Source organism: Rhineura floridana, chromosome 3, assembly GCF_030035675.1.
Source record: "Rhineura floridana isolate rRhiFlo1 chromosome 3, rRhiFlo1.hap2, whole genome shotgun sequence".
Taxonomy (NCBI): Eukaryota; Metazoa; Chordata; class Lepidosauria; order Squamata; family Rhineuridae; genus Rhineura; species Rhineura floridana.
The window spans coordinates 61,898,776-61,925,721 of NC_084482.1; the positions used below are offsets into that span (position 1 = coordinate 61,898,776).

Sequence of the window (26,946 nt, forward strand, 5' to 3'; positions counted from 1 at the left end):
AGAGAATTTCCAACATTCTATCCCTTCCCTGATGTACCAAACAAAGATCAAACTACTGTTCATCCAGCTCACTATGAAGGTATCAGCAGAGGAATGTAATTTCATTCTCTGAAAAACATTAAAGCAATATTTCCTTTCTTCTTAAAGTACATGGGCAAACCTCGGACTTCCAAAAAACAGTCCGCGTGTGTGTGTAGTGTGTATGTGGGGAGGGGGTTGTGTTTCCATAGATACCATTCCTTTTATTTTAGCTGTTTGTCTCCTTGGAAACAAGAGACAGACTTGAATATATTAGTCGTCCCCCAAGCATACCATGAATTCAGAACACACTGAGCATTATGGGCTCAGCACGGGGATATTAAACCACCAGTCAAAACGCAACTGGCAACAAGTTTGGCTCTTCAGCTGCACACATCTACAAGAGTAGCTGGCAGTGTTTTTGTTGTCAGAGAAACGGCAGGAATCTGAAAGACGCTCCAGCGTAGTGCAAAGTAGGAACCTGTTTGCTACAAAAGAAAAGAAACTTAGAGCTGTAACAGTACATCTTTTAACTTGATGGCAGACAGAAGTCCAGCATCTGTGAAAGGGACTTGAGTTGAGTTGGAGGACTGCAAACAGAAGAGTGGCTACACAAAAGATCTGCTGTGAAGGAAACTGTTTCTTAGAAGAGAAGTTAACAAGAAGTATAACTTACAATCACTTCCAGAATGAAGTGATCTGTGTGCTCTTGGCTAACCCAGTGTGATAAAGGATTATTTCTCCGTCGCCTCACCCCAAATCAGAGCATGCTTCTCACTTCTAAGATGAACAGAACGTTGCCCCAGCTAAACTCTTCAGGAAACAGTGACAGCAGCAGTTGGCACCTGGTGTCTATCATCATTCCCCTAGTGTATTCTCTGATTTTCTTGATAGGCACAGTGGGCAACTCTCTGGTGCTGGCAGTGCTGTTGAGGAACAGGCAAGTCAACAATACCACCAATCTCTTCATCCTCAATCTGGGAGTGGCTGACCTGTGCTTCATTGTCTTTTGTGTGCCCTTCCAGGCCACCATCTACACCCTGGATGACTGGATCTTTGGGCCCCTCATGTGCAAAGCAGTGCATTTCTTCATCTACCTGACTATGTATGCCAGCAGCTTCACACTCACAACTGTATCCCTAGACAGGTGAGCAAGGAGGTGGGAAAGGGGAAGGCTTTTGGATTTTAAGCATCACTGTTTAGTTTCAGAAACTGACAAAAAAACTCTGCAGCTTGGAATGATTTCATACTTCCCTGCATGCATGAAAAACTTTGTCTCATAACACTGATGGGAGAACATTAATCTCTTAAACAACTTCATTTAAACAAAAGGCATTATTGTTTTCACTATTCCATCAATATATCCAACATTTAACAAATAAAACATTGCATAGATAAAGGAAGGGCCCAGAATTACAACATTAGAAGGGCCATCTAATCTAAGATCCTGCAGCAGTAAGACAGGACTGTCCAAGTGTCCATTTAGCCCCCTCCAGAGAGATCATCCCATGCTATCCAGACCACAATGTGCCCCATGCTAGGGACAAATGCCTTGTAAGTTTTGGTATTCTTTCATATATCAACACACGTTCAACTGCTTCTAGATTCTTATTGTCCAAGTACTCCTTTTGGAGACAAATCATTTCTTAAAACGTATTTCCAGTGCAAACAAATATTGGATATAGCTCCAAATATATGCAGTTCATATTCCTGTAATGGCAATAGTAAATGAAATTTAAAAAATAAGAATCCAAATTGTTCATATGATTTTTTTTTTAAATTGTAATGTGAAAACATTTTGTTGTTGATTACGTTGCGCTTGTAAATTGAGAATGAATAAAAAAGATTGGGGGGGGATTAAAAATTACAAAAGTAACAAAAGCCTCCATGCAACTGGAAGGGTGAATATTGTTAACGTCAGAGTGTTTGTAGCCATGCCATTCCTATAGAATGTATGTCAGGGAATACGTAGAACAGCAGAGAGGCAAGGCAGAACATTGACATTGTTGTTGCCTTCAAGTCAGTTACGACTTATGGCGACCCTATGAATCAGTGACCTCCAAGAGCATCTGTCATGAACCACCCTGTTCAGATCTTGTCAGTTCAGGTCTGTGGCTTCCTTTATGGAATCAATCCATCTCCTTCCGCTTTTTCTACTTCCTTCTGTTTTTCTCAGCATTATTGTATTTTCTAGTGAATCATGTCTTCTCATGATGTGTTCAAAGTATGATAACCTCAGTTTCATCATTTTAGCTTCTTATGATGGTTCTGGTTTAATTTGTTCTAACACCCAATTATTTGTCTTTTTCGCAGTCCATGGTATGCACAAAGGTTTCCTCCAACACCACATTTCAAATGAGTTTATTTTTCTCTTATCTGCTTTTTTCACTGTCCAACTTTCACATCCATACATAGAGATTGGGAAGACCATGGTCTGAATGATCCTGACTTTAGTGTTCAGTGATACATCTCTGCATTTGAGGACCTTTTCTAGTTCTCTCATAGCTGCCCTCCCCAGTCCTAGCTGCCTTCTGATTTCTGGACTATTGTCTCCATTTTGGTTAATGACTGTGCCGAGGTATTGATAATCCTTGACAAGTTCAATGTCCTCATCATCAACTTCAAAGTTACATAAATATTCTGTTGTCATTACTTTAGTCTTTTTGACGTTCAGCTGCAGTCTGCTTTTGTGCTTTCCACTTTAACTTTCATCAGCATTCGTTTCAAATCATTACTGGTTTCTGCTAGTAGTATGGTATTGTCTGCATATCTTAAATTATTGATATTTCTCCCTCCAGTTTTCACACCTTCCTCATCTTGGTCCAATCCTGCTTTCATTATTATACATTCTGCGTACAGATTAAACAAATAGGGTAATAAAATACACCCCTGCCTCACACCCTTTCCAATTGGGAACCAATCGGTTTCTCCATATTCTGTCCTTACAGTAGCCTCTTGTGCAGAGTATAGGTTGCGCATCAGGACAATCAGATGCTGTGGCACCCCCATTGTTCAATAGAACATTGACTAAGAATGTGAATAGTCTGTTCAGAAGTGCTGGATTCAAGTCTCACCTCAGCCATTAACTTACCAGATGGCCTTAAGGCAAGCTGCTATCTCTTAGTGGCTACAACTCTCAAATGGATGATGATGATGACGACGACCTGCCATCCAGGACTGCTGTAAGGATTGTAGAACGACTATATTCTGAAGCACTTTGAATAGTCAAAAGCACTACGTAAATGCTAAGAACGCTTATTCTTTATTGAACCAGGAAATTGTTGCAAAATGATTCAGGCTTTGGTACCCACAGCTATGTGTATGCTTTATATAGCTATTTATTAGATGAAACTGGTTTTGCATCTAGGGTACTAACGAATTACCAGATGGATACCTATTGAACATGTAACAAAGCCTTATTTTGGTTGTCTCTGAATGACTATGTTTGATGAAGAAATGGATCATCCCAATCCATAGGCAGTTATGCAGAAGTAGTCTGAGACAGTGGGTGAGATGTGCCGTTTCACCCATATTGCAAGGCAAATGGGAAGACGGTTCTCCATTTACACCCTGCAGTGTACCTGGAGTTTGCATCAGATGCATCATATCTACATGGCCATCACAAAAGTGCATTCAGATGCATATACAATCTGCATGTGCATTTTCTAATTCAGCAAGGGGCTTGGTGTGTACAACCTGACTTCTTACTGGCTGCTTTGAGATGAGTGTGTTGAAAAACTGGTGATGTTTCTTTCTTAAAACAAAACAAAATGATAGTTGGTTTAGTATAAGATATTGTTTTACTTAGCACTGCTTCACACATTATGTAGCCCGTGATTGTCACCAAGTGCATATTCACTGGGGAACCTCAGCTTTTCCTAGCTGCATGGTGAATGTGGCTGTATAATGCATATCATGCAAACTTGTCAGTCACATTCATATGTATTACATTTTGTGTGTGTACAAAACCAGCAACAGATTGCAAAATGTTTCTCATGCAAAATGCTTGTATTTATTTGTTTTGCACTGCTGCTTCCTGCACTTTTTGGTTTAAACTTTACAACAGCATATGAGAAGGTGATGTATGGTCACTATGTACACTTATCAAAAGAATCAAATGCATTCATAAAACACGTTATATACCATTAAAATTTTGTGGTTGTATTCAACATTGGTCATACTCAGAGTTGAAATTAATGGGCATGACTTCCTTATGTCCATTAAGTTCAATGGATCTACTTGGAGCAGAACTTAGTTGGCTACAGCTCAGTGTCACGCATGAGAGAAAGGTGGCTATGCCATCATGAAACAAGACATGGTTTGAACTGGCACTGAGCACCTCTCATACTGCTTAGGCAAACTTCTCACCACTGCTATTATGGAACAGAAAGCAGAACAGAGGCATGGGTAATTCGAATGTGCATGTTGACCAATGAAGTTTTAATATTAATACTATTTATATTATGATATAAATAATATTAATATTGTTATTATATACTATTTATATTATATTATTTATATTATATTATTTATATAATATTATATTAATATAATTAGCTTTGACATAATATAATTAGCGACTCTGATTTATTGTTAGGATCTTAAGGGATTTACCAAGAATACACATGTGTAGGACTGTAGCCTTGGGATACTTCTGTGTTTCACAAAGGTGGTCCTCTAATAATCAGATAGCAGGAAAACAAACAGAGTAGAGGTATTTATCTGTCATAAGAAAACAAATTTAAAAGGGAGATTTTGGAAGGAAATGAAATGGAATAGGCAACAGTTTTCCAACTGACAGGAAAAAAGCCAAAGAGAAGAGAAGATCATTACCATTTGGATTCTCCTACCTATTTGGATCCTCCTGCAGAGATAGAATAGCTTCTCTCCCTGTATCTTTTTCTCTCTGAACTTCCATGGGCATCTGTTTTAAGTGGGCCATGAAAGGTTTTCAGATAATGTTTTTCGATCGTTAATCCTAAAAACTGCAAACAGAATAATGCAGTGGCCCCACTGCACCATTAATGGTACATACAACATCTGCGTAACATGTACTTGGCATGACATCCTGTGCACTCCCAGCAGCAAACTATCAACATCCACCGGCCACAGAGTAGCCAGACATGTAAGAAAAAAACCTTATATGGCAAAAGCACAACACGTTTGTAGCCCTGTTCGGACAACACAACTTATACTATGGATGTGTGAATGCTGGTGAGAGGTTTCAGGTTTAATCCCACACAGTCAAATGACAGCAGAGTGCCTCTACATGTACAAAACTATGAGGATAGGCAGTAGTCCATACAAGTGAGAACCTTGCTTTTTCTGGGTTCCTGATTATGCAGACCACTGCCTGTATGCGTATGCTTGTATGCATGTGAGCATGTTGCAGAGGTGCATTTGAACACATGGTCTGCAGTGGGCAAAGCCTGTGGCCTCCCACAAGACGCAAACATTCATTGTACAAACCCTGTTGTCTGAACAGGACTCGTGTCATCACACTATCTTTCTGCACATAAAAGCGCAATCCAGCAGACAGGAAGAAACCAGAGAGCTCCCAGTGCTATGAACCTACAAATATTCTGAGAAGACAAGTCTTAGCAATGTGCCCTTCCATATTTTAGGATTATGTCAGGCTGTTTATGTAGAGTTTTCCCCTTTTAATGCCAAGTGCCCTTTTAATTCCACTGTTCCCCACTAAAATTCCAATTGCTTGATTGCTTGATTGCATTTATATCCCACCTTTCCTTCAAGGAGCTCAAGGTGGTATACATGGTTCTCCTTCTCCCAATTTCCCCTGTGAGGTAGGTTAGGCTGAGGCACTGACTGGCCCAAGGCCACCCAGTGAGCTTCATGACTGCGTGGGATTTTAAACCCTGGTCTCCCAGGTCCTAGTCCAAACCACCTCTGATGTACAGTCTTCCTTCTGCCTCCATTCAGTAAAATATATGACTTCCTATGGCAATATATAATCTGGGCAATGAAGGCCCGTACTCAACTGACGTGCCCTGTCAGCAGAAGGATTTCCACTTCCACTATGGGATTTTCCCTCCTCTCCTCCCTTTTCGCACACACCTATGCCCTCTCCAAATCTGTTCCAGGTGGTTGGGGGACCCTTTGAACAGATTTAAGGGGTGCAAAGGGGAGGGGAAGTCCTGTTGTGCAAGTGGAATCTTTGCAGTGACGGGACCATGATTTAGCACTACTTTGGATACAATCCTAACAATGTGTTAACAACACAAAGAAAAATAAATAAATAGTATAACAACTATTTTGAATCTGGTGTGAATCTAGATGTAATTGCCCTACGTGTTGGGGGTTGAGCCACCTCAGCCCAGCTGGCAATGCCTAGAGGACAGATTCTACCCATCTACCTGGGCATGATGCCATCATACAAACACACCAGTGGCTTAGCCAGAGAAAGTTATCCCCTAGCTAAAGAAATTTTACCAATGCAGAGGGGAAGGATGTGACAGAAGCCTCAGCATCATTGTGACTTGCTTGGGAAGAGGTAATGCCCAGACTAGATGATGATGATTAGTTTTATTACCCATGCTTCACCACAAGGTCCCAGGGAGGGTCACAACAATGTAAAATACAACATTAAAAACAATTTAAAACAAATTACAATCACAACTAGAGTGGGTCTTTAATAAGGATGTAGTTCGCAGTTTTGTGCCTATTTGGTTGTCATTTACAATCCATTGTAGTTGGCATTTTCCTGTTCTGTCCTTTTCCATTCCTGAAAAATAACATTATTGTTTTCATTTTTTCTAATGGTGGCCTGTGATTTTTTAATTCAAAAGTAAATGAGCCAGGTAATTGCCCATCAAATATGTATCTTGCCTCAGGATTATTGTCTGTCCAGAGAGAGGAGACAAAAGATTACACACACACACACACAATTCAAAAGGTATCTGCAGTTTAATTTATTTTCACCTCAGCTATGTGATGTACTGTTGAAAGTTGAAGACTGAATCCAATTTATTTTCAAGCCTTGAATGCTGCTCTCTGCTGAGTTCTTGACCTTACAGTTAGCCTGCTTGAAGTTAACCAACTTATTTTGCTTTCTTCCCCCACTCACACCTCAGTCAGTTTTTCAATGTGGTGGTGGTGAGATACTCGGCCTGCCTGAGACATCAGACTAGTAAAGAACTGTGAGTGTGGCTAAAGTCCCAGAGATTTTAAAAAAACAGATACAAAGGGGAGACTGGTTAAGAATCAAACAAAGAATGTTAATGGCTACCATCATCACCTCAATGACACATAAATTAAAGGGAATGCACACTCCAGCAGTTCAGATTGAATATGACATTAATAACAATGTTGTTATATTCACTGCTTTTTTCTTTTTTCTTTTAATTCCAGTATCAGGAAAAGCTGCAGAAGCTTGTAGCAAACAAGACTGCTCCACAAAGATAGCGAATGTGTCAACTGCAGGGTAGTCCGAGGCACAGTTTGCCTTTATCGAATTTCTCATCCATCCCTAGTCCTAAAAATATGTCTCTCAAGTGCCAAAGGCTAGAGTAAAGAGGTGGATCTTCAGCATATGACAAAAGCTGTATAGTGAAGGTTCCAGATACGCCTTTTTGGGGTGGGAATTCCACAAGTTATGGGCTGCAACTGAGAATGCCCTCTCCCAGGCTACCTGAGCTTCTGAGGGCAGAGGAACTACCAGGAAGATTCCCTCTGCTGATCTTAACACCTGAGACAGTCTATAAGGAAGGCGGCAGTCTTTAAGTCAATTACGGCTTAAAACACATCTTGAATTGGGCCTGGAAATGAACTGGCAACCAATGCAGTGCACGAGGGGGCATTTTTAAACTTCTCCCAGCATGACATGAACTTATTCCTAGAAGCAAATGCAGTTTTCTGCTTCTTCACCCTATGACTTTCTCCCAACTCCTCCTCTTCCTCTTCCTCAAGACACCACCACTTCCTCTTCCCATCACTACCATGCAAAGATTCCATAATATTTCTAGAAAGGTAGCCCATGTTAGTCTGTTGCAGCAAAAACAACGAAAAGTCTTGTGGTACCTTAAAGACTAACACATTTAGTGTGGCAGAAGCTTTTGTGGAGTACAGACCTCTTCATCAGGTGCATGAAGTATTACCCTGAGTAGTAGGTACATACATATAGCGAGGTCAGAAGGAAATGAATGGGGGGCGGAGGGAGGAATGCAGAAAAGTACACAGTGATTATTACATTATTCATAGAAGCTATTCGCACAAAAAAAGTCATTGGTAGCACAGACAGAATTGGAACAAGAGGCTTTTCTTAAAAAATCACACTCTACATGTTAATTGGCTAATCAATGCCAGGTTGTTGGTCCAGAGCTTGGAAAAGTTACTTTTTTGGAACTACAACTCCCATCAGCCCCAGCCAGCATGGCCACTGGATTGGGCTGACGGGAGTTGTAGTTCAAAAAAGTAACTTTTCCAAGCTCTGGGGTACTATCAACAACTTTTTGTGTGAAGGGCCACCGTAATGTAATGATCAATCAATCAATCAATCAGTTTATTCGACCACTTGGTCAGCATAATGTAATGATCATCATCTGTCCTTTTCTGCACTTCATTTTCCTTTTGATCTCACTGTTTACAATCCACCCACCCAGCAGTGTGTGTGTGTGTGTGTGTGTGTGTGTGTGTGTGTGTGTGTGTGTGTGTGTGTGTGTGTGTGTGTGTGTGTGTGTGTGTGTGTGTGTGTGTGTGTGTGTGTGTGTGTGTGTGTGTGTGTGTGTGTGTGTGTGTGTGTGTGTGTGTGTGTGTGTGTGTGTGTGTGTGTGTGTGTGTGTGTGTGTGTGTGTGTGTGTGTGTGTGTGTGTGTGTGTGTGTGTACACACACATACATACCTATCACTCAGGATAGCACTCCATGCATCTAATGAAGTGGATTATAGTCCACAAAAGCTTACACCATAATATATTTGCTAGTCTTTAAGGTGCCATAAGAGTCTTCATTCTTTTCTCATATTATGTTAAGGAGCTCGGTTGGACAACATTGGACTCTGGTGCTGCTGTTTCATCTCAAGATGAAACTTCTTCAGCATTCAAGATATCTTTTTGGCTATTGAATGTATCATTGTAGTCATGTCTTCTAACTTTCTAACCTACAGCATTTTCCATAATTTTTTTTAATAGTGCCACTTCCTCACTATCATGGCCTTTTCTTACTTTTCTTTTGCCTTCCTAGGTATTTGGCCATAAGGTACCCTTTGCATTCAAGAGAACTAAGAACCCCCAGGAATGCTCTCACAGCTATTTGTCTCATCTGGGGTCTTTCCTTCATCTTCTCTGGCCCTTACATCAGTTACTACCAGGAATTTCAGGTGGCCAATGTTACTGTCTGCCATCCCATATGGAAAATCCCTCAGCGCAAAGTTATGGACCTCTGCACTTTTGTCTTCAGCTATGTCATTCCTGTGTTGATCCTGAGCCTTACCTACCTGAGGACCATCCGTTATCTCTGGACATCTGTGGACCCCATTAAGGACATGTCTGATTCCAAGAAAGGCAAGCACAAGGTCACTCGGATGATCATAATTGTGGCTGTTCTCTTCTGCCTTTGCTGGCTACCCCATCACTTGGTCATCCTATTTTTTTGGTTTGGCTATTTCCCACTGAACAATGCAACCTATGTGCTTAGGATTCTCTCCCACCTGATTTCATATGCCAACTCCTGTGTCAACCCCATCGTCTATGCTCTGGTATCCAAGCATTTCCGTAAGGGATTCAAGAAGATCTTCAGTTGCCTCTTGCACAAAAGAGTGGCCAACAAGGTCCATGTAGCACAGGTAACCCACACAGTCAGTACCTTGGAAGCAGACCTGACAGAGGTGATACATGTGAGCGAACCCACACATGCCAGGGCCTCCAGCTGCTGTCAAATCCCTATCCAGACATGGAGTGAGTCAGAGCAGCGGAGTCGTCAAGAGAAAGTTGCCAACTCATTCATCACTTTCAATGTCACTTAGAATAATGCCTTTTTTTCTAGGCAGAGGGCTCTAGCCAAAGGATTAATGCCTTGAGCACAATGATTGTTTAACTTAAGGATGTATGGTTTTAAGAACGTAAGATGAGATTTAAAAACACAAGAACTAGCAGGTGGCTCAAGCCAATGATCTCTGTATTTTAGTGTTCATTACTCCCCTGTCTGCCAGAAGCCAGTGTACTGTAGAAGGCTCAACAAGGCAAAGCTCACAGCACACTGAGTGTGAGGTAGCATTACTGCAGAGAACAGGACCAGAAGTCCCCCCCCCTGTTTTGTTGCACTTTTGGCGGTGGCTTCAGTTGAAGAGGTTGGCTGACTAAGCAATCACTGAATTGTGAATCTGGACTCACCAGTGCATTATAGGAGCCCTGGGGATTGGACCTCTGTGGCCCAAGGGATGAAGAGGGAGGAGGGCAACTACACCAGAGAATGGGACTGACTGGTTGATTGTGTCAAGGACTTTTGAGTTTTGAGTCAAGAACCTCAGAATCTCTGACTAGGCTAAGTGGACTACCATGGACTTTCTGTGCTCAGTCCTCAGAGCCTCCTGTAGGTACAGTAGGGAATAAGTACATTCAACATCAACCCCTTCACTTGCAGCCAGTGTGACTCCTCTAGATTGGATAGGCGCGCAGGACCCACTTCTGCTATAACATCTACAGTAAATCAATCATTTTATGATGGTAGACTGAAAATATAATGGTGCACAGCACATGCTTTTTGTCTGTAAAGTTGCCAATATGTGTTATACTTTGCTGAAACGATGTGTGCATATTTTCATAAACCCAAAATGGTTTAGAAAATATGTAAGGCATTGTAATAATCTGAAGATTGTAAAAATGGGACACTACCTAATATTTCAAGTATATGATGTTAAACAAGGCTTCTTTCTATGGCATATACCACAGGGTGATCCCATTGTCTTTAGGAATGAGAATTTATTAGGGGCAAAGTCCATGTTTTTAGATGTTGGTATAAAGCCCAGCACAACAAGATGGGGTAGATCTATTGAGCCTGTAGTGCTAAGAGAGAGAACAGGTTCTAATAGTAACATTGTGATTCTGATTACTTGGGCAATGTAATTAGCACACAGATAACTTTTTGATATGGGTGGGCTTGTGAGGATACAACAGAGTTAATGTTCAGTCCTCTGGGGCACACTGTACATACAAAATACAGCCATTGATTGCAGGAAACTTACATATTTTATTTACACAGATAATACAAATTGCAGATCTTTTTTTATGAATGAAAAGGCCATTAGGACATGTCTGGTGGATGCATTTTGCTTTCACCATGATGCCATCTGTGAAAGTTTGAACACAAAGTAATTTTCAGGATATTTTGGACTTGATGTTCAGTGAACTGAAATCTCAATTTACTCATTAAGGTGCAGAAATATATCCAGTTGTCACTTAGGAGATCTTGGAGCAAATACTAGTCATCTAGTCTAGGACTGTGTTTCAGAGCAGCAAGAGTTGGTTGTTGAGTTTTGTGAAAAAATGAAAATGGACTGCCTTCAAGTTGATCCTGACTTATGGCGACCCTATGAATAGGGTTTTCATGGTAAGCAGTATTCAGAGGTAGTTTACCATTGCCTTCCTCTGAGGCTGAGAGGCAGTGACTGGCCCAAGGTCACCCAGTAAGCTTCATGGCTGTGTGGTGATTCAAACCCTGGTCTCCCAGGTCGTAGTCCAATACTCTAACCACTATACCACACTGGCTCTCTCACACCACACTGGGTCTCTGTTAGAGCTAAATTGATGGAAAATATTCATCCAGAATATTCAGTATCTTGCTAACCCTTCCTTACATGAGCAGTAGGTGATACACTGCAGGTATCTGACTGATGCTTTTTGTCTGTAAAGTTGCCAATATGTGTTATACTTTGCTGAAACGATGTGTGCCTATCGGCCAGATAGGTGACTCAGAAATAACATTTATTATTATTATTATTATATGGATGAAACACACAACTCAGAGTATGATATTCTGCAAGTAAACATATTTAAGCCACTACTGTTGATTCTAGCAAGAAATCCTCAAAAGTATTTGTCCAACATTATTTTTGTAGTTCAACTGCCATGGAATCACTACCCCCCCTTTTTACTAGCTAGAGACATACCAAATTTCAAACAAGCAAACAAGTCCAACATGCAGACTATATATGAGACAAATATTCTGTTGTGAACCGCCCAGAGAGCTTCAGCTATGGGGCGGTATAGAAATTTAATAAATAAATAAATAAATAAATGGATTAGCAAAGTCTCTCATTATACTATATAAGCTCCTTTGGCCCTCGCCTTTTTGATCTTACCTCCTCTTTGGAGGTTTTGTGAAACTCTTGTCTGACCATGACAGTTCATCTTCTCCATTAAACCTTATTATATCCAGAACTGGTTGTTCCTACATCAAGGTCTGTAATGCTCCCTATCAATAACCTCTATATTTAGTTTAACAATTCTGCCATGAATCATACACAGTGACTGCATAAGCATGTCATTTATATATCCTTATTTACCTCCCTGGTCCAGATGTTCTACAATAGAGGATAATATTTAATAGACATCTCATCCTTCTTCAGTTCCTCTCTATGCCTTCCCTTCCTTGTCCTTTTCAATTCCTCTGGCTGATTTACAGATTTCTCAATGATCTTTGTAGCCTAGAATTAACCTTTCAGAATGAGGAGACATTCTAGCTCATGATCAGCTGCTTATCTTAGGTTCTACAACTGGAGAAGGAGCAAAATGCCCAGTACTAAGTAGTGTATGTGAGTGAGGGATAGTGGGGAGGAGATGAAGAAAAGCCTACCTTTACAACCATAATAATTTATAGTCAGTGATATATGCAAATGAGTCATGCTTATTCCATAACATAGCAAAGAAGCCAATATCCACATGGGGCTACATTGCAGCCAGACTATCCATTCTTCAACCTTCCACATGATTCAACTTCTACATAGTATTGATTTTCAAAAGGTAAGGTGGATTCCCTCCTGCAAGAAGCCTAGATGGCTCAAAAGGAATGTGTAAATGAACATTTTGCTCCTTGACAGACAGGGCTGGCCCAAGACATTTTGCTACCTAAGGCAAAAGACAAGATGGCACCTCCACCCCCCCATGCCATGTAGACAAGCTGGCAGTTGAATCTTACTTCAACACTGGTAATGAGACAACATTCTCCACTACACATGAGGGCAGCAGGCTACCTTACCTCACATGACAAACAGCGCTGTCTACTTCCTGCCTCACCTTACTTGTTTCTTGGGGATGCATCTGGAGAATCTGTGCATGCATAAGGGGAAATGGTTACATGTCAGGCTGACCCAGGTTTTGCAGTTCTGATGAGCAGTTGAGACACAATTTGTCATCATAACCACATCTAGCAATTAGGCCGCTCAGAAACCTCAAAAGAAACATGTTTTTTTGGGAGGATCAAATATCACAAAGTAAAAATGCTCGTGCCTCTCACAAATGTTCTTTATAAGTGCATCTTTCATTCTACTCCCTTGCTGCTGCTTCATTAAAAAAATAAGAAAACTTACCACCTCTCCAAGAGGGTGCCACTTCTTCAAGAGAGGTAGAAGGACTAGCTGCTGTTCATTTGCACGACATAGCTTAATTCATGGTTTCATTTGTACAATTTTACTTCACTGTTAACAGCATATTTTTCAAACTATTCATTGGCTACCATCAGATGCAGGGGTGGAGGGATGGGGAGGAAAATAGCAAACAAGCAAAAAGGGGGAAAAACCAAACCATTTGGACTGGTTTGAAAGGAACAGAGTTAGTTTAAAATTGAACAGGTAGTAAGCCCAGTCTTCAACCATCCATCCATATGTTGGTTGGCTTATCTGGATTCTGGAGAACAGATAATATTACAGCTCTTGGGTTTTGTTTGCACTCATGGCTGCCACAGGGGAATGAAGGTTAGTAAGGTACCTTGAAAAAGAGGGACAGTGTGGCTAGGGAAAACGCAGAGGCAACCTTTCTCTTCAAATAATGTAGAATCTTGGGTATCAAACGCATTTGTGATCATTCCAGGCCACAAAATGGAACTGAGTGGCTCAGTAGCTGTGGCGCTGTGTAGTACAAATTACAGGCCAGTCATGCATTAGTGCATAGACACTGTTAAATCAGCTCATGCAAAAACACTAGTAAGGAGGATACAACCTTTGGGTTTGTCTGAACTGTTGCCTTACTGATTTGGGTTTTATTTGACCCGTGGTATGTACGCAATGAGCTGTGTAGAATTAGTGTGGACCCTTATCATACATAATGTTATTCCAAGAAGTCCCTTTTTTCATAAAAAGGGTATATTTCTGGTTTCATTTATTCTTCTAAAGTCTAGCATACCAGTTTAGGAATTCACAAGATGTATTTGCATTCTAGGCAAGAAAAGTAACTATGCCTGTATGACATGAATTTACAATTTCTGTTAGAAAGTTGTTTTTATTATATGTCTGATGCTGTGTTCATATTTGTTTCTCAAAATAAACCTCTGTCTATTGGTTTAAGAACAAGCTGACTCTTCAGAAGTTCTGGCTTAAGCACTTATAAACATATACGAATGAGTTCCTATACTACCAAATTATTATTTGTCAGGAAAGAAGATGCTGAGTTTGGTAGACCTCTGTGTGAAAACAAGAAAGGACTGCATAGACTCCACAGCAGTACTATGTACTTCTGTTTGTATTACTTGGGTACTTTTACCCACCTGGTGTTATAAAACAATATTAGTTTTTATTTATTTAAAATATTTCTACTCCACTTTATATAACATGTCCATGGTGGCTAGCAACATTTAAAACCACCACTACCACCAACAAGAAATATCAACAATCGATCAAAAGAGTATGAGGAGGAAGCATCAATGCTGCCATGTCTGTGTAAGTCTTTGCAGGAAGCCCCACCAGCAACAAATCAGGTCAGACTGGAGATCACATCTCTCCTGCCAGCATGCAGAGATACAACAGAAATGCCAAGTGGAAGCCATGTGCTAGATGATGAATCAAAAGGAAAGTTGTGAGAAGCAGGAGAGTGGAAAGGAGGAGGAAGAGAAGAATTGTTGAGATGCATTCCATTCTGCTCGCAGAGTGAGCAGTTTGGGGGAACAGATATAAGAGGATGGAGCCCTCTAAAGCAGAATCCAAAGGTGACAGGAGAAAAGGGATTTGGAGTGGGGAGCCCTCACACGCTTAGAGCAAGTAAGAAGAAAACAAGAAACAGAGATATTGGAGTCTCGATCTGGGATAAAAAGTCCTAGTGGCAAGTCTATAAAAGGAGAACGGTGGAACATATAGAAAGTAGAGATAGGAAACAGAAGCCCAGGAGAAGAGTCCAGTGACAAAAAGGGAATTTGAACTCTTATAGCAATGCCCCCACCAAGTATACTATGAAGTAAGAGTATGTTGGTGCTCTGAGGATCCTCAGGGATGTGGGGGGTGGATAAATATAGAGTGAATATAACAACAGCAAAAAATGCTGGATAAAATCCAAGTAAACGTGCAGCTAAAAATAATGAATATCACAAAGAGTCAGACAGACAGATAAAAAAATAAAATGTTTTAAGACTGTTTCCTGCCAAACAATCCCAGGATATGGTCTGAAGACACATGAGGCCACCACCTTGCTGAAGATAAGCAAGTTTGGGGCATAATTATTCCATGAAGGAAGAAAGGTGGGACATACATGAAAGTAAATAAATAAATAAACAGCTTCAGAGTCACCTAAAATATGCCAGAAATGTCAATCAAACATACCATGATGGATGAACACTAACATCCTGCAAACTACAATGCAATCTTATGCGTGTCTACTAAGAAGTAAGTCCTGGTGTTCAATGGGGCTCAGTCGCAGGGAAGTGAGCCTAGGGATTGCAGGCCTAAAGAGCTTTCTATGAAAAAAGGCCTTTACAATGTGGTAGAAGATAATAAGCAAGGGAGCATGATGAGCTTCCCAAAGCAAGCAGTTCTAAAGTCTAAGCATAACCACAGAGAAGACTCTCTGTCTCTCTCTCTGTCTCTCTCTCTCTCTCTCTGTCAACCAAGCATGCCTCAGCTTTGGGAAACATAGGAGAATTTCCATGGATGATATGAGGAAAAGTGGTTACATGTGAAAAGGTGGGCCCTCAAGTATTTTGATCCCCAGTCCATATAGGGCCAGGGTAGGGAACCTGTGGCCCTCCAGGTGCTGCTGGACTACAGTTTCCTAACCACTGGCCATGCTGGCTGGGGCTGATGGGACACAGAGTTCAACAATATCTGGAGGGTCACGTTTTCCAACCCTAATAAAGGTAATTATGATCCACACTTTGAAAGAGGACCTGGATAAAAAACAACCCAGAAACTAATGAAACTCTTTCAACAAAAGGATCAACATACTTTCAATACCTGAAACCCGTCAACAATTTGGCTGCTGTATTCTGGACTGCTTGAAGTTTTGGGGTGCTCTTCAGAAAGTACAGAGGCAGCTGCAGAAAACTGCTAGAGTTGAGACAGCAGCATGAAAGCTGATTGATCTCCTTTTGCACTTGTGCATTAAAAATTCACCCTAGGAGGACTGAGTCAAAGTCTGAGAACCTCAAGGACATTGACCCCTGAAGCTTGGCAGGGGCAAGAAAGTTGTGGGTGGGTTGTGACTTCATGGGAGGTACACCAATTTAGAGGCTAGGTTTAGATTTCAAAAGAGCACGCCTCACAGGACCAAAAGCCCAGGTCACTTTAAGTGGCTGCAACCTGGAAACCAAAAGTATTGATTAATGTTCCACAAGCTCTAAAGGAAAAGGAATCAAAAGAAGCCAACAGAAAAGGATGTGGCAAATTGCTGATGAGGGGACCTGACACTCTTAGTACGTATCCAAGGAAACTACTTAAACAGGCTGCTAGCTCCAAGGCAGAATCTCCAAATGAAAGACATTTTGAATGAATTTATCCTTTAATTGCTTTGCTGTCATCTCCTGCACTCTCTCCACTACCCCGTAAACTCAGGCTCCCTCTTGCTTTGTGTTGCCATTTCTCCTTCACCAGAGGCACTGCCTGCATATAAGGTTATCCTTAGCCAGAAATTTTGGAGTGAGAGGGGAACAGGGAATTATTGCAGAACAGGTAGGATGTAAATACAGGTTTCCAAGTACATTTAAAGCTGTTTAACTGCCAGAAATCTAATCAAATATAAACATATATACTTTGCAGTTAAGGGGAATGTAAGTTGAGCAGTTAATGTGCATAACTAGCCATTGTGCACATTCACTAAGCCTCATAATGTGCACATTAACCTTCCATATAGAGGGATTTGTGCATATTTCCTGGTCTATGTACATAATCTCCAACAGGCCTTGGGGAATGTGCATACCTCAGCTTAATTTTCTTTGGCCATTATGCATAATGGGGAACAGGTGAGAATGGTGAAAACGGGGCTAGACTGCAGAAAATGTTAATATTTATCTGAACACTCCCCCACTTCCTGTTGATCAATAGGAGGGTGTGTTGTGGAACATGCAAGATTAGGCAGTGGGCCAGAAGCAACCCAGGGGGAACAGGCTGCACACTTCTCAACAAGAGGATAGAAAAAAGGCATATTTCTTAGAGACTGTGCATAAGAACATAAGAACATAAGAAGAGCCTGCTGGATCAGGCCAGTGGCCCATCTAGTCCAGCATCCTGTTCTCACAGTGGCCAACCAGGTGCCTGGGGGAAGCCCGCAAGCAGGACCCAAGTGCAAGAACACTCTCCCCTCCTGAGGCTTCCAGCAACTGGTTTTCAGAAGCATGCTGCCTCTGACTAGGGTGGCAGAGCACAGCCATCACAGCTAGTAGCCATTGATAGCCCTGTCCTCCATGAATTTGTCTAATCTTCTTTTAAAGCCATCCAAGCTGGTGGCCATTACTGTGTCTTGTGGGAGCAAATTCCATAGTTTAACTATGCGCTGAGTAAAGAAGTACTTCCTTTTGTCTGTCCTGAATCTTCCAACATTCAGCTTCTTTGAATGTCCACGAGTTCTAGTATTATGAGAGAGGGAGAAGAACTTTTCTCTATCCACTTTCTCAATGCCATGCATAATTTTATACACTTCTATCATGTCTCCTCTGACCCGCCTTTTCTCTAAACTAAAAAGCCCCAAATGCTACAACCTTTCCTCGTAAGGGAGTCACTCCATCCCCTTGATCATTCTGGTTGCCCTCTTCTGAACCTTTTCCAACTCTAGAATATCCTTTTTGAGATGAGGCGACCAGAACTGTACACAGTATTCCAAATGCGGCCGCACCATAGATTTATACAACGGCATTATGATATCGGCTGTTTTATTTTCAATACCTTTCCTAATTATCCCTAGCATGGAATTTGCCTTTTTCACAGCTGCCACACACTGGGTCGACATTTTCATCGTGCTGTCCACTACAACCCTGAGGTCTCTCTCCTGGTTGGTCACCGCCAGTTCAGACCCCATGAGCGTATATGTGAAATTCAGATTTTTTGCTCCAATATGCATAATTTTACACTTGTTTATATTGAATTGCATTTGCCATTTTTCTGCCCATTCACTCAGTTTGGAGAGGTCTTTTTGGAGCTCTTCGCAATCCCTTTTTGTTTTAACAACCCTGAACAATTTAGTGTCATCAGCAAACTTGGCCACTTCACTGCTCATTCCTAATTCTAGGTCATTAATGAACAAGTTGAAAAGTACAGGTCCCAATACCGATCCTTGAGGGACTCCACTTTCTACAGCCCTCCATTGGGAGAACTGTCCGTTGATTCCTACTCTCTGCTTTCTGCTTCTTAACCAATTCCTTATCCACAAGAGGACCTCTCCTCTTATTCCATGACTGCTAAGCTTCCTCAGAAGCCTTTGGTGAGGTACCTTGTCAAACGCTTTTTGAAAGTCTAAGTACACTATGTCCACTGGATCACCTCTATCTATATGCTTGTTGACACTCTCAAAGAATTCTAATAGGTTACTGAGACAGGACTTTCCCTTGCAGAAGCCATGCTGGCTCTGCTTCAGCAAGGCTTGTTCTTCTATGTGCTTAGTTAATCTAGCTTTAATAATACTTTCTACCAGTTTTCCAGGGACAGAAGTTAAGCTAACTGGCCTGTAATTTCCGGGATCCCCTCTGGATCCCTTTTTGAAGATTGGTGTTACATTTGCCACTTTCCAGTCCTCAGGCACGGAGGACGACCCAAGGGACAAGTTACATATTTTAGTTAGCAGATCAGCAATTTCACATTTGAGTTCTTTGAGAACTCTCGGGTGGATGCCATCCGGGCCCGGTGATTTGTCAGTTTTTATATTGTCCATTAAGCTTAGAACTTCCTCTCTCGTTACCACTATTTGTCTCAGTTCCTCAGAATCCCTTCCTGCAAATGTTAGTTCAGGTTCAGGGATCTGCCCTATATCTTCCACTGTGAAGACAGATGCAAAGAATTCATTTAGCTTCTCTGCAGTCTCCTTATCGTTCTTTAGTACACCTTTGACTCCCTTATCATCCAAGGGTCCAATCGTCTCCCTAGATGGTCTCCTGCTTTGAATGTATTTATAGAATTTTTTGTTGTTGGTTTTTATGTTCTTAGCAATGTGCTCCTCAAATTCTTTTTTAGCATCCCTTATTGTCTTCTTGCATTTCTTTTGCCAGAGTTTGTGTTCTTTTTTATTTTCTTCATTCGGACAAGATTTCCATTTTCTGAAGGAAGACTTTTTGCCTCTAAGAGCTTCCTTGACTTTGCTCGTTAACCATGCTGGCATCTTCTTGGCCCTGGCGGTACCTTTTCTGATCTGCGGTATGCACTCCAGTTGAGCTTCTAATATAGTGTTTTTAAACAACTTCCAAGCATTCCAAGCATTTTCGAGTGATGTGACCCTCTGACCGGAGAATGTGCATATTGCTCAAAGAATGTACAAAATGCAGTAAAGATATGTACATTCCCCAAAGCCTGTTAGAGATTATCTAGTCCAGCATCCTGTTCTTACAGTGGCCAACCAGATGCCCATGTGAAGGACCTGAGCACAAGAGCACTCTGCCTCCTGCGGTTTCCAGCAACTGGTTCAAAAGCCTACTGCCTCCAATTGTGGAGGTAGAGCATAGCCATTTGGCTTGTAGCCATTGATAGCCTTATCCTCCATGAATTTATCTAATCCTCTGTTAAAGCCATCCAGGTTAAAACCATATATATTTTTATAGCATACTTTCATACAGTAGGGCCCCACTTATATGGCGGGTTAGGGACCAGGCCCCCGCCGTAAAGTGGAAATCGCCGTAAAGCGGAACCCATTGACTATAATGGGCCGCGTCGCGCAAAAATGTTGCAAAATGTCATAAAATCGCAAAATCGGCTTTAAAATGGGGAATTTCCCCAAATTGAAAGCCGACGCATCAGCGCAACGCCACAAAACAGAACGCCGGTAAGCGGGGGCCTACTGTATGTTCATAGGCATAGAGGGTTGCCAGGTCAGAAGCATCTCAAACCCTGAGATTTCAGGGGTGTGCCCTAGTGATATCATAGGAGGCAGGCCCTAGTGATGTCATTAAGCATGATAGATTAAGCATCAACCATGGTTGCTTGGAGCATGCCACTCAAACAAAAAAAATTCTGATTGGAAATTAAGATCTTAGCTAAATGAGGGTGTTTCCAGGTCTAGCTGAAGTTACAGGATCATGCCTTCCCACCTGCTTAGAGAGCCTGAGTAAGGAAAATTTAATTTAGCCTGCTTGCTTCTGGCAAGAAGGGTTTAAGTGCCCTCAGGGCAGTCCAGTCACCAGAAGGCCATGCTGACTGGTTCCTAGAGATGTTGTGGGGAAAGGCATTAAGGATCTCATTCTCAATCCAGCAGCAAAAAAGAGGTGGAGGGGTGTGGCTGTTTCTATCAGGAAGAGACTGTGCTCTTCCGAATTTTCCACTACACTACTGATTTGGACACACAACTGTTACTTTAAAAATGCCTTGCTACTGGGTACAAAACAGTATTTTTACATCCAGGTAGAGGTGTTTGTGGATTTCCCACCCTCAAGTCCCAAAACAACTTGGTCAGTCTTTGGTACTAGGCACCTTAACTGAAGATGGGGAGGGTGTTTACTGTTCTGCCTCAGGCGATACAATGTCTTGGGCCAGCCCTGGTCATGCACTTACTAAAGACATGCCATTCTCAATTACCTTTTAAATTTAGGCCTTCAGAATTGTCATAAAAACATTGCCTGAAAGCTGGGTGCCCTCTAAAGCATGAACATGCAGGCTGGAAGTATAGGCCTAGGGTAGGGTTGCCATATTGCCTGGTTAGCCGGGTTTTAGCCAGATTCTTTGCATGCCACCTGGTGCCCGTTTAGCCCATTAGGTGGCCCGGATTCTCAGCTTTAATTTTTTTAAAAAATTAAGGTTCTAGGTGGTCCGGTTCTCAAGATATACATAAAAACGTCAGCCGCCCCCCCAACTGTTAAATCTTTCTTTAAACAGTACTGTATAGCACTTTGTAGCTTTAACCCCACCCGTTCAGGATTGCAGCCAATCAGTGAAGCCAGGGTTGTGTTTCAGTTTCATTGACCTGAGGCAGTGTCTAGAAAACCTCATTGCAATGTCAGAAAATGGTGGTTCCCCCCCCCCGTTTATCTGAAAATCTCATAAATTGGGTAAGTATATACATTTCAGTTTTTTTTCCTCTTGTGTGCAGGAGTCAGATCCTGGGCAGTGTTTTGAAAACCTTCCCAATATCTGCTTTTGTAAAAGCAATGCTAATCCCATATGCCCAGAGTGTGCGTGTATGGAGTTTTATGATTCGGAATTTTGGGTTGTGTGAATGAAGTTGCTTATCACTTGAGGTTGCATTTCTGTCCCTGTTTGAGTAAGCCCCACTGAATACACTGGGACTTGCTTCTGAATAAATAAACCTAGGATTGCACTATAAATATCTTTACAGTCTGTGTAAATAATAAATATATTTGATAGTCATGCTTATATAAATATTTCTTCATTTATCATATTTTTGGTTTTTGGTTAGGAATCCTGACTGGTTGTGAGATGCTTAGTTTTCTGCCTTACTCATAGGAATCTTGTTGTGGTTGGTATGGTATTACATTTAGGAAAGTGTTACTGCCTTTTCTGTTGTTGTTTTCCTGTTTGCATTTCACTTATCTTTAACCTCACTCCATTACAGCCATAGAAGCAACAGCAGCATATGCAAGATAATTAACTCCCATTAGTGATAAGAGCAAGAATTTATAATTATTATTTTAATTAAAAAAGAGCCTTATCAGTACTTTGAAGAGGACCAGATATTTATTTTCTTTCTGAGCCCAGGACTGGGTCTTTCATGATGCCCGGGGGGCGGGGGAGCAGGAGAATAGTCGATAAGACAGACATCCTGGCAATGGTAATCTAATTAGCAAGGTATGTGTGGGGTTGTTGCACACTTCCAGGCCCAGTTTCATTTTGAGTATGGAGGTGGAACCTGTGTAGATGTGGTTGATCAAAGGGAGAAGAAATTTTGAGTTAAGCAAAGCTCTGCTTTTATAAAACCTAAGAAACATACAGATACTTTGAATGTCTGAGTGCCTGCACCAGTGGAATACTGGAGGAACTTGTAAAACTTGCTGCAACAGTATTTAGAACTGAGCATGTGGCGTGAAAGACTCCTTTTCCTAAAACTTTGGCTTCTTGTTTTTCTCCACCCACCACATCTCTGAAATATATCGTATATGTAATGGTTAACCGTACTGCTGCCCTGACTTACTTTATGTTTGTTGCTATTTTGTGTTTTTATTATGTTTTTATATTGATTGTGCATTTTTATTGTTTTTATTATATTTGTAAGCTGTGCTGAGCTCTGTTTTTAACAGCAGAAGGGCAGGATATAAATCCTCTTAATCAATAAATAAATATTCCATAGTGTTGGAAACTAGAGTCTAGGCAGTTAAGGCTGAAAATGTTGCTTTTTAAAAAAAGATTTCTCACATCTTTCCCCAGTTTTTGGTGGTAATTCCTAGGCACAAAAACAAAACAACAATCCAAATGTTAACATGCAAATACTTGCATAATATGCAAATAATATGCAAATACTTTGCATAATATGCATAATATGCAAATTAGCCTGGCCAGATTTGTGGAACTGAAATATGGCAACCCTAGCCTAGGGGGACCTGTGAGGGCCTGTCCCTACAGGGTTGTTCTAGAGTCCCACCCTGAATTTTCAGGTTCCATTTGCTGGGGGGGGGAAAGAAAGTAAGCCACTCCACCCTCTTACTTACGGAGCTACAAGTGTAAGGGGGCAGGCAGGATTCTATCCAACTGCTCATTAAGGTGTAAATTTGCTCCCACCTTCCAAAGTTCTGGCCAACAAGTACTCTTACTTTTAATATTACAAACGTATATATGTTGATATTGGATAAACATATGAAAGTATAAAAGAATATTTAGGGTTGCCAGGTTTTCACCTGGAAACTCCAGATTTTTGGGGTCCTCTCTGGATCTCCAGGTGAGTGATCCCAATCTCCAGACTCTCAGCTGTCATTTTAAAAAATGTTGCCAGGCTCAGCTTCCAAGAGGTCTTCTGTATCTTTAAAAGTTGTGCAGGGAGAAGGGAGAATTCCACCTTGTGGTTTTTCCCATTACAGGGTTGCAAGAACACCTGCACTTGGCTGACTTTCTCTTCTCCTAAAGATACAGGATCAGTCTCAGGCCCTGAACCTGGCAACCCTATCTCCAGTGTATGTGCATATAGAGTCTTTCCAACAACTCTGTGAGGTAGGGTTGCCAATTAGAAACCAAGCAGCTCACAACAACAAATAAAGCCATATAAAATCCAATATAAACAGTTGCAAAACAGCTTAAAGTGGCATGATTCTGAATTTTGGGTTGGGTGAGAGATATTCCTTATCACTTGAGGTTGCAGTCCTGTGCACGCTTCCCTGTCTGAGTAAGCCCCATTGAATACATTAGGACTTTGCTTCTGAGTAAACATGCATAGGATTGAACTATAAATATCTTTACAGGTTGTATAAATAATAAACATCTTTGACAGCATTGCTTACATAAACATTTTTCATACTATGACCCTATAAGTATCTGATTTCACACTATAGTTGCACATTATTATTTCCTCTACATTTTAAGTGTGCCCTTCTTCCTTGGGGTGGTCATGGTCCCTCTCTGTTATTTTCACTCTGAGGGGCAGATTAGGCTGAGAGATGGTGAGTAGCCCATGGTCACCCAGCAAGCGTTGTAGCTTATTTTCATTTTAAAATTTAATTAAAATGATTTATAAGCAGGCAAAATTTATGAAGTAATGCAGATCCACATAATACATTTAAAACACATCCAACTCGCATTTAAAGCACATGGCTTCCCCCATAGAATCCTGGGAAGTGTAGTTTCCCCCCCCACTGTATAGTTCCCATCACCCTTAACAAACTACAGTGTCAAGAATAGCTAATTTTGGTCAAGCTAAAATGGCTCAACCAGAGGGAATTCTGGGGGGCTTTGTTGCAAAAACCTCCGGAATACTCTGTGCTGAGGAAACCCAAGTGTTTTAGTGCCAGACAGCTGCAAATTGCTAATGTCAAGAAGATGCAGCTGAGTCCTATCTGTTATCTCTTATCTGCTTCCTGAGATCAAAGTCAGGAGTTTGGGTATTGCAGATCAGGGACTGCTTGGTGTGACAGTGTAGCCCTCCTTGTCTTCAAAGAAGGTGATCACGGAAGGGGCGCCTAGGATAGCTAATCGGCCCCCTCCCTGTTGACACCCAAAACCCCATAAAAGGAAGGATGATCCTTCAGTTACTTGTTCCCTATTCCATCTACCTTGAATCACCTGAAGATGCTTGTAAGCCGTTGGGAACCAGACTTTCAACTTGAAGTGAGAATTAGTAAGGATAGGTAAGCTTTGTTATTTTTCTCTGTCTGCTTGAATCTCTCTCAGTGTTATGTAAATGTATCTCTTAGCCCTGTTGAGGGTAATTGGCTTTAAAGGAAAGTAATGCTGCTCTCTTTTTTATATGTACCTTTGTTTTCTTTTAAATAAACTACCTTTTCTTAATGGTGTGTAGTGCTTGGAGTTAATGACCCTAAATCCAGTCCTTGACCACACGCTACTGACTACTGTTGATTAATTTAGGTTAATGTTCCAGAGCAAGGAGTTTAACAATAGGTCTGCTCTAGGACTTAATTTAGTGATCTGAGTTCCCCTTACTCAGAGTGTAGGATAGTAAAGGGGTGGTGGCAGTATACCCTTCTAAGGTTGGCATTAGGTATAAGCTAACCCTGGGGAAGTGAGTGTTGCCCGGGAAGCAGTGGCCCAGGGAATTGGGACTGTTCTCAGAAGCAAAGACACCCACTTGGGGTTGCTGAGGTCAAAGGACCCAAGGGGACAATTTTTGACATACAGTTCTCATGATTCTGTGGTGGGATTAATGTGCTTCAAATGTATGTTGAATGTGTTTTAAATGAATAATGTGGATCTGCCCTAGGTATGCTGTGCATTCATTAGTTAATGGAAAATAAGCATTTTAAAGTACACTTTTTTAAACAGGGGAAGGGCTGCAGCTCAGTGTTAGAGCACATGCTTTGCAAAGGTCCGAAATTCAATCTCTGGAAAAGATTATTGCCTGGAATCCTGGAGAGCCAATGCTTGTCTATGTCATCAATACTGAGCTAGATGATACCAAATGGCCTGAGCCGGTATAAGGCAGATTCCTTTGTGCCTAAAAGAGGAAAGAGACCCAAGGACCACAGTGACTCTGAAATTTATTTATGTATTTTATTTACAACATTTATATACTATTATATTGTAAAAAAGGTTAAAGTCATTTCCAGAAGTCATTAAAACAATAAAATGATTGGCAAAAGTTAAAGACAGCTATTAAAAAACATTCAAAATAATAAAACCAACAATGAGTTAAAAACAGAAAAAAAGCATAATAGTTTCTACATGCCTGGGTCAGCTTGCCTAAACAAAAATGTTTTTAGCAGGTGCCAAAAAGAGTACAATGAAGACACCTGCCTAATGTCAATAGGCAGGGTGTTCCAAAGCATAGGTGTTGCCACAGAAAAGGATCGATTTCTTACAAGAGCAGAACAAATACTATGTGGAACCGTAACATGGAAAGCACACCTTGAACTTGGCCTGGTAGCAAATCGGCAACCAGTGCAGATTTCAGAGCAGAGGTATTATGTGCTGATAGGGTCTCACGCATATCAGCAATTGTTCTACAGCATTTTGCAGTAACTGCAGCCCCTGGGTCAGGTTGTGCTGCTTGGGGATTTCTGTGATCTTGGCTGACTGGCTGCCAGAATTTTTTGGAGTTTTGGTTAGGAACCCTGATTGGTTGTGGGATGATAAATTGGTTGTTGGAGGTGGCATTGGGAGATGAGGTTTCAGACCCTTGGCCCCTCAATTGCGGTGTGCCACAGGGCTCTATCCTTTCTCCCATGCTATTTAACATCTATGTAAAACCACTGGGAGCTATCATCAGGAGGTTTGGGCTGCAGTGCCACCAATATGCGGATGACACTCAGCTCTACCTCTCATTTAAGTCCTCACCAGAGTCGGCTGTGGAGACCATGTCCAAGTGTCTGGAATCCGTGAGTGGATGGATGGGAAGAAACAGGCTAAAGCTGAATCCTGATAAAACTGAGGTACTGCTCGTGGGAGACAAGGGGGGGTTGGGAAACATCGACCTGGTATTTAATGGGGTAAAATTGCCCCTGAAGGACCAGGTCCGCAGCCTCGGGGTGATCCTTGATTCCAAGCTGTCCATGGAGGCTCAGGTTTCATCGGTGTGCCGGGCAGCTTGGGGTCAATTGCGTCTCATACGAAGACTACAACCCTACCTTCCTGACCACCAGCTCCCACTCGTAGTACACGCTCTGGTCACCTCTCGTTTAGACTACTGCAATGTGCTCTACGTGGGGTTGCCCTTGAAAACAGTCCGGAAATTACAGCTGGTACAAAATAC

At 41.5% G+C, this 26,946-nt stretch overlaps 1 protein-coding gene across 1 annotated transcript; it reads left to right on the forward strand.

Annotated features, from left to right (window-relative positions):
• The first annotated feature begins 785 nt into the window (after positions 1-785).
• Positions 786-10,646, forward strand: GALR2 (galanin receptor 2). The gene is made up of 2 exons (XM_061621822.1): positions 786-1,165; positions 9,215-10,646. Exons 1-2 carry the CDS (start codon positions 786-788, stop codon positions 9,993-9,995), a joined length of 1,161 nt encoding a protein of 386 aa, XP_061477806.1. The 3' UTR covers positions 9,996-10,646.
• The last annotated feature ends 16,300 nt before the right edge of the window (positions 10,647-26,946 follow it).